Source organism: Alligator sinensis, unplaced genomic scaffold (genome assembly GCF_000455745.1).
Source record: "Alligator sinensis unplaced genomic scaffold, ASM45574v1 scaffold927_1, whole genome shotgun sequence".
In the NCBI taxonomy this organism is placed as follows: domain Eukaryota; kingdom Metazoa; phylum Chordata; order Crocodylia; family Alligatoridae; genus Alligator; species Alligator sinensis.
In genome coordinates this window covers 1,238,388-1,246,738 of record NW_005842155.1, presented here as the reverse complement: position 1 = coordinate 1,246,738, position 8,351 = coordinate 1,238,388, and the positions used below count along the sequence as shown (strand labels likewise).

Genomic DNA, 8,351 nt, shown 5'->3' with positions numbered 1-8,351 from the left:
GGGGGGGGGGGGAAGAAGAGGGTATTTGCCTAACATGACATGCAAACTAAAATCAGGTGTGTGTATTAAGTGGAGAAGCTGATTTTTTGCTTAGAATAAGAGGCACCCTGGTTTGATTCCTGCTCTACACTGAACAGTAATACCTGAGCTGCTGTAGGGAGTCTGTTTTTCACTTTGCAGGTGTTAATGGTAGTCTCCCCTTTTTAATGGTCTTGATGTTCCACTGATCAAACTAACCTTTCTTATGACAATTTGTCCTCTAGCACTCCTGTCTTCATTTCACATCCTCTTTAGCTGTTTATCACAAACTTCTTATCTCTTTTTAAAATCATAGATCCACCTAGGGAGACCAGTGCTCAGCAGCAGCTAGGGATTCATTTTTTATTATGCAGGAAAGGGACGGTGAGTCAGCTAAAGATCAGGCCCTGTTCTTGCTCTAAGCAGCCATCTCTCCCCTCCTGCCCCCTGCATTCTGTCTTTTAAAAACAAGTTGTGTATTACTTGGGGGCACGTCGTATGCAAGAAACTAAGGTACGTATTCTTTAATTTGCATAAATATTCAGCTACCTTCCAAAGAGGATCTACAAAACAAGTCGAATTGAAAGGAAGCCCTAAAAGGACACCTGGTTAAGTTTGGATTAAAATGTTGATTGAATGTAGACCTACAGACTAAATTAAGAGAAATGCAGAAAGTAAACATGTGCTAAATTCAACATATAAAATTCAGTTTAAACTACTTAAAGATTATTAGTAACTTAGAGGAAAAAAAGGACTTCAAAAATTGTGCAGCCTATCCAAAATAAAAAATAGGGAGGATCAGATGTATTTAGTAAAGTAGGGCCGTAGGCAAGTAATACAATTCACAACATGCAGTGTAGTAAGCTACCAAAAATTGTTCTTGATGAAGGCAAAAAACCAGCTTGACAAATATGATATGAAAAGCACTTAAACCTTGGAATTCTCAGACTTACTTGTAAGACATCTGGTATGGCTTCAAAGAGTTCAAGGAGTTTAGTAAACCCATAATAAGCAAGTTTGCATTGACGGCCAAAGTGGTGGTGGTAAGAAGGAATAAATTTATTAAAGGGCATTCGGAAATGAGGTTGATGACGCAGCAAGTCAACTACCTCCTTGGAGAACTGTTTTGTTCTTTCCATTTCTTCTTGAGTGCGTTCTAAAAATAAAAGAAACAACTGAGTGAAGTAAGCCAAATTTTTTGTGGAGTCACATGAGACAAGGCCTACAAGCAAAATGTGATTGTGGATGATTGAAGAGTAAAAATTAATTATTGCTGGTCACAAGCCGTTGTTTCCTTATTGTAAGAAGTCTTATCCTTATAGCAAATCTCTACAGAGCTTAACATGATTATTTCAGATAGTTTCCAATTGTTCTTTGGTAAAGTGGAGACAACCAAAAAACTTGATTAGTAAAACAGACAGACTTACCTAGCCATCTTTCAAACAAAATTAAACTACACTTGATGCTATTTGCTAAAACTGATACAAGAACATAACAGTCATAGCATAAAGTTAATTTCATTCTAGTAATGTCAAAGGAAAAATTCCTGTCATTAAATACAAGCATCTCAGATACAGAGTTATGATAGGAAAGGTATCATTTAACTTCCACAATGAGAACAGGACCCAAAAGGAGCCCTGAGAGAAAGACAACATTTCTATTCTGATTTATGTTAGCCAAAGAGCTTAAGTATATGAAAAAAAAAAAATCTACTGAACAATGGCAAAAAGAAAAAAGTTTAAGCTGTACCTCTTTTGGGAATGCATATTACCATTTCATTGTCCTGCTGAGACAAACAGATGGTTGTATCTGGAATTTCTGCTATTACATCCACTAACTCGCATACTCCATATTCAGTAACATCCCAATCCTTAGAGAAACACCTATATGCAATTTAATTGAAAAGCAAGTAAAGAATACTTCTACACTGGTCAGTAAAATGGCAAAACAACAGTTGGTTTCCACCTATAAAATTAGAATTAGGTATCAGAAGAAAACCCTACTCTCAACGAAATTAAGAATCATGTTCATACTGTCAGTAACATCAACACATCATAAACCATGATTATTCCACGAACAATCTAAAACTAGAGATGCATGGGGAAGAGAATCAAGTTGTATGTACCAACCTCAGACTAATACAAATAAAAAATAGGCATCAGGCAGCTGCTGGGGGCAGGGAGCAATGTTCCAGCCCCTACTCCTGTTGTGGAGCTGGGGCCAGGAGCTGCCTGCACGAGGAGGATTCCCCACCCAGCCCAGAGCTGGCTGGGACCTGTCCCAGAACAGGATAGTTCCCAGCCAAGCCCTGGGCTGTGCGCAGAGGTCCCACTAGGTACAGAGCTTGTCCCCATGTGCACAGGACAGGACAGTTCTGCAGCAGCATCCGTCTCCTGGCATGGTCAGGACCCCTCCTGATGTGCATGGGGCCAAGAGACAGTTGCGGCTGCAGCCTGGCCCCATGCACATGGGGACTGGACCTGCACTCCCTGCCCAGTTACCATCAAGGGGGAGCCTGGAGCTCCCCCTGGCTGCTGCATGGAGGCAGAGCAGGGCAGGAGCAGCCCTGTATCAGGTTGTTCCCACTGGGATCAACAAGCAACTTGCAACACACATGCCACAGGCAGCCTTTGAGTGGCACATGGCACAGGCAGCACAGTGGCAGATATGGCATGAAGCAGAAAGCAGAGCAACACACTGGGCAGGAAGCACAGAGAAGGGAACAGAAAGAAGAACAGCTGCTTGGGCAGGTGAACGGGATTGGAGCAGCTTTGGGGCATGGTGCAGGGCTGATCTGCAGCATACCTGCCAAAAAGGTTGGCTTGCACTGTTCTAAACAGTAATGTAGAATTTCTGCCACGGAATCCCTCAGAAGAACGTGCATAATGCACATTCACGCTTTCAAGTGTAAGACTTGCCATTAAAACCCTGAAACTATAATAGAGAAAAAACTTTAGTAGCTTTCGAGGGAAAGAAATGCTTTTTTTCTTCGTAAAACAAGAAAATGTTGACTGACAAAGGCTCACATACTAGTCTCATAAAGGCATACATTAAACTGCTATTTCCCATCTTCCTTTAAATGTTGAGGCTCCCTACTAAAAAAGGGCTCTGCTATTCTAAAAACAATGGAGATAGGATTTTAATACCGGCAATGTAAAATCCCCCTTAGAATTCGTCCCAATATACGTGTCAAAAAATCTGGCTGAAACATTTTTTCTTTTTAGCCAAAAAAAGGTGCACAATAGCACATGCTTTCTCAGACTAAATTTGCTTTACAAAACTATATTCACAGCAATCTTAAAATTATGCTCTCGGGGATTAAAAGTTAAAACATAGTAACCTGATTTAAAAAGCAGCAAACAATTAAATGAAGCACTTAGCTTATTTAATTTTTTAAAGTAAAGCAACACTGAATTCTATAAAGGTTGTAATATTTTAATTTTATTCTAGTGTTATCTATCAGATTTTCAACAAGTTCGAAAATAAAACACAAGAGTGAAAAAGAGAGTCACAATTGTCTGTTATTATAGAGAATGCTAACTTCAACCCTATTACACATTGTATTTTAGAACAAAATTAAATTAAAATATGGACTGGATGTTTTGACAGGTGGCTAAAGACAAGAGTTGACTTACCAATGATAAGCCTGTAAGAATTCTCTCACAATAACTTGTTTGCTGGCCTGGGATTTAAGAAGTTTCAATAAATCTTGAGTGAAACGTTTTACTTGGGCCCTGTGTGTTAGGGTCAACAAGCGTCTGGAGCCCATGCCAAGGATCTACAAGATTCAAAAAGAAATAAAAAAGACACTTGAGCATGGAAACCAAGCCACAAACATCTCCTTATAGTCAGAGATCTGGATTTTCTGTAGTCATGGAAAAACATGGATTTTCCAACTTTCAGGAGAAAAACCATGGGAAATGGCAGGTTTCTCCTTGCAGGTTGACAGAGTTCTAGCCTGCAAGGGGCTGGAGGGCATGGGTGGAGGGCAGCGATCAGGTATGGGGCACTACATGCATGTGCACGCCCACATGCACATGGCAGCCAGGCAACATGGAGAGCAGCTCCCTGCAGGTAAGTCTGGGGTGGGAGAGGGGACTGAGGCCCCCACAGTGAGGGAGGAAGCAAGTTGGGCAGGGCTAGGGCTGGGAGCACTGCCTATTTGGGGTGATACATAGGGCCTGAGACCCAGGGCCAGAACATGTGGTCACAGGGCCCAGGCAGGGAGCAGGGCAGCTTGTCCAAGGAGCAGAGGGAGGGATGGGGTAGGGGACACAGTTGGCTCGCAACCACTGCATGCACTTCTGGGGAGGCATGGGGGCACATGACCCCCAGATCTGTGCATGGGGTGGAGGCGGATGCAGGCTGACAGCTGCAGGCTCAGGGCTTCCTGCCCTGCAGCCTTCCCCCTGGGGCCTCCCAGCAGGTGGGATCCAGCATGGCAGGGCATAGCAGGGTGGGGAGGCATGGTGCTGCTGCTGGCAGCCCTACATCACTATGGCAGGTGCACTCTGGCTGCCCGGCAGCAGCAGGGGACAACTCCGTACCATCACCCCCACTGCTGCCTGGTGGGCAGGGAGTGCCTCACCATGGCAGTGTGGAGCTCCCAGCAATGGCACCAGCGTCTGCCCTGCCATTCTGGGTGCTGCCCGCTGGGCTGTGGAGGCCCCAGGGGGAGGGGAGCAGCGCTGAGCCTGCAGCCTCCAGCCTGCATCTGCCCCGCCCCACCTCCCACAGGCTCTGCTCAAGCCATGATGCCCGTGGGGGAGAGGGAGCCAGGCTCCACACTCCACTGGGCTGCAGCAGCTGTTGCCTCCCATAGGCAGCAGCTGGGGCTCAGGCACTGCCAGAGGCAGGGGGCTGTGGTCCTGGGTCTCCAGCCTTGTAGCCCTGGCAGCTGGGGGCCCCCTCTGGCAGGGTGCGGGCTGTGGGTGGGGAGCGAGGGGCACCAGCAGGGCCAGCGGGCTGTGGGTTTGGGGTGAGGGGCAGTGGCATGGGCAGGGCACCGGCATATCAGGGCTTCACTAAGCAGTGAGGGGGTGGGGCACAAACAGCTGCAGGTGGACCCACATCCTGGTAAGTGAAGGGGGCAGGAGAAGCTTTAAAATTTTCCATGATAAAGAAGCGCAAAATCAAATGCCAAAATTTGTAAGTATTTAGAATTAATTTTATTACAGTGACTAAGGCACTAGTAGGCTTCCAAATTGTGTTATAATGGTAAACACATCAATAAAACATTGTGTTCAACTGATTTTATATATATATATTAGTGGCGTTTCATTTTAATTGTGGATTTGGAGTTTTTAAAAATCAGAGAATCCGTGATGGGTTTTTAAATCAGAGAATTTGCAATTTTTGAAGAGAGAAAACCAGGATCCCTGCTTATAGCAATCATGTTGAGTTATTTAGCTAGAAGTGTAAATAAGAACAGAAGAGAAGCATAAGTAAAAACACTATGCCAAGTACATGGCTATGAGATATTACATTTACATACACTTCTTCATAGCCAAATCACGGGCATCAGATATGCATGCTAAGTTTTTCTGCTACATGGGGTTAGCATAGGTTATTAAAAATTCCACAACTAGCACAGTTTTTCCAAAGCCCTGCTAATGTTACCACAAATACTCTACTGAAGGACGAGCTGAGTATCCCTGGGACCATACGAGTTCCCAAAATATCACTGAAAAGGGTGTGGGGGGGAAAGACTTCTCATATGGTTCCAATCTGTAATACTGATGCTCTGCCTGGTCTTATTAATGAACACAAATGAATATATTCTGCAAATAGCTAGCTAAATACAGCAGCGGAAACTAAAATACAAGACTTAAAGTAGACTTCAAAGTTTCACTGTCTTAAGTTAAATTTAAACAGAGCTTTATATATTTAGAAGTCTATTAAAACCAAAAATGTCCCCCCCTGCTACACATACACACACATGCACAGAGAAGTAGTTATGATGATTCTCTCACCAGAACCAAACAACTGACTCCAAGCCTTTGCAAGGCTGACTATTTCCTTTGCAAAGATGACAGCATAACAATTACAGTCTATTACATAAAGTGACAGTTACTGACAGACTCATTAAGTGAGCTGATTCTAGATATAAATTTACATTTTAACAAGACAAAGGAGTGGCATTTAACTCACTTGCAGTACATGAGGCACTGCTTCCAGCAGCTCCATTAACTTGGAATACCCATAGTCAGACACACGGCACTGTTTTGCAAAGTGATGGTGATATGTTGGGATGAATTTACTGACAGGTATGATACAGGATGGCTGGCTTTTAAGTAGATCAATCACTTCTCTACTGAACTGAATAAGCTGTGGGTTACCTACAGGGCTTTTAGATCGAAGCAGCCATGGATCTAAGGAGGAGAATTTTATTTAGAATGAGAAGGCATTTGCTTCATATAACTATGCATATTACTGAGATTTTATCATTGCTATACACCCAAAAAGGGAATATCTATGCAATTTAAAAGTTGTTACACAATTCTTATCAAATAGTTTTCCATACCCCACCAAATAATACGAAAGTTTATCATATGCAACATTGCTGAAACAAAACAAAACAAAACAAAAAAAAATACTTTCAGACATTTTAAAATGGTGGATTTAACAATTTTATGGATTAACTCAATCTTCACAATATATATTTTTTCTGAGAACTAACAATGATTTTCCTTTCCTGTTGGATGCCCAGATACAAAGAATAAAAATGAAAAAGCAACATATATTGTACCTGTAGTAGGAGGTGGTGGTTTGTTGTGTATCCATTTAACAACTTTAATGCCATTTTGAGCAGTGGCAATATTAACTCCAGGAACACAGGTGATGAGATGCTCCAAGGGAACTCCTCCCTGGCCTTCCTGTACTATTTCTAGATCACTGAACTCCGAAGTATAGCAATCAGGAAAACTTTACTATTTCTAGATCACTGAACTCCGAAGTATATCAATCAGGAAAACTAAAAAAACAAAAAGGACAGGGGTGTGAAGAACAAAAGAAACCCTCCTAAATAATAAAGATCTTACTCTACTGCCATTCATCTTATGAATAAATACAATGCTATAAAAGGGGATATATTCCTTGCTCAAGGAACTTCCAAACATCCTATTAATAAGAGGGCATAGATTTTTTTTTGACTCCACAAAAATAAGTATTTATTCAACTGCTCTCAGAATTATTGGACAAAAAGTTGTTGCAACAAAAAAACCTCAGCTGCAAAAAAGACATGTCTGTTATAAATATACCATTTCACAGCACTTTAGCATGTTGCAAGAGAAGGAGAAGTTAAATTGATACAGAAATTTAAAAATTAAAACCTCAAGTTAGAATAGTTTACCTTAGTAAAGGCAAAGTGCCCTCATGCGTCTGCAGCAGACTATGGACTTGTGGTGCAAATGTCTTCAAAGACAAAATTACAAAAGGAATTTTGTAGGAGTCTGGATCAAACTCATGTTCACTGTAAAAATGACACAAATATAGTTAATTATGACATGCTTATCCTTTGAGCACAGGTTATTTTGCATATGAGTACATGTACAATACTGGTGTTAACTGGAAAAACATTTCTGGAATGGCAGTTCTCCCTTCCTTTGGTACGCACTTTGCACGATTGAATCTCATGAATATTGTGTGTGGGGGAGGGGAGATGGTTCATTATTATGTGAACGAGGAGAACCAGCATGTTGTAACTAGCTGGCAGCATATTGCCAGCAAGTGTTCTTCAGATGTCTACAGTTGCTAACAAATAACTCTATTAAAAAAGCTTATTATAACATGGATTAGCAGCAGGCATTATTGACCGCTAATTGACTTGGGGTGGGGGGGGGGAGGAGGGAGAGGAAGAATAAACTGTAGGGCAAGTAGAAAAGCAAATTTATGAAATTATAAAATTATTCTGTATTTTCCTCACTAAACTTCTCTAACCAAATCAGGAAATTGATAGGCATTTGGATCTCTGCCTAACAAGTGTTACATCTTCAGCAACGGGAATGAAGCATAAACCCAAATTTCTCAGAAAAAACAACCCAAACCAGGACACTGCTTGAAATACCACTTTGTTCCCCACTCTACTTGATACATTCCGATTTAGCACAAGCTTTAAAACAGGACATTCACTCATTGATGCATCTTTTAAAAATGGTATAAACCCGGGGCCAGATCCTATTCCACCCATTAGATGCCCAAGTATGATCCTATTCCACCAAGCTCAAGTTCTTGAAAAACAGTTAACGCGAAAGGTGCATGGAGTCCCCCACCTGCTTGCTGCTTTTTGCGACTTAAACCAAAGGCTTGGATAATGGTGTTACAGAAGCAGGAAT

The 8,351-nt window shown here is 41.9% G+C and overlaps 1 protein-coding gene across 7 annotated transcripts in view; it reads right to left on the bottom strand.

Annotated features, from left to right (window-relative positions):
• The window catches only part of MARF1 (meiosis regulator and mRNA stability factor 1), a 34,501-nt gene that overhangs the window by 6,205 nt on the left and 19,945 nt on the right, over positions 1 to 8,351 (bottom strand). For all 7 annotated transcript variants that reach the window (XM_025206435.1, XM_006025586.3, XM_014520801.2 and 4 more), the window contains 6 exons: positions 7,370 to 7,489; positions 6,767 to 6,942; positions 6,169 to 6,389; positions 3,654 to 3,796; positions 1,768 to 1,901; positions 972 to 1,174 (listed from right to left, as the gene is read on the bottom strand). In XM_025206435.1, the coding sequence (XP_025062220.1) occupies positions 972 to 1,174; positions 1,768 to 1,901; positions 3,654 to 3,796; positions 6,169 to 6,389; positions 6,767 to 6,942; positions 7,370 to 7,489 (997 nt within the window). The remainder of the gene's footprint in view (positions 1 to 971; positions 1,175 to 1,767; positions 1,902 to 3,653; positions 3,797 to 6,168; positions 6,390 to 6,766; positions 6,943 to 7,369; positions 7,490 to 8,351) is intronic.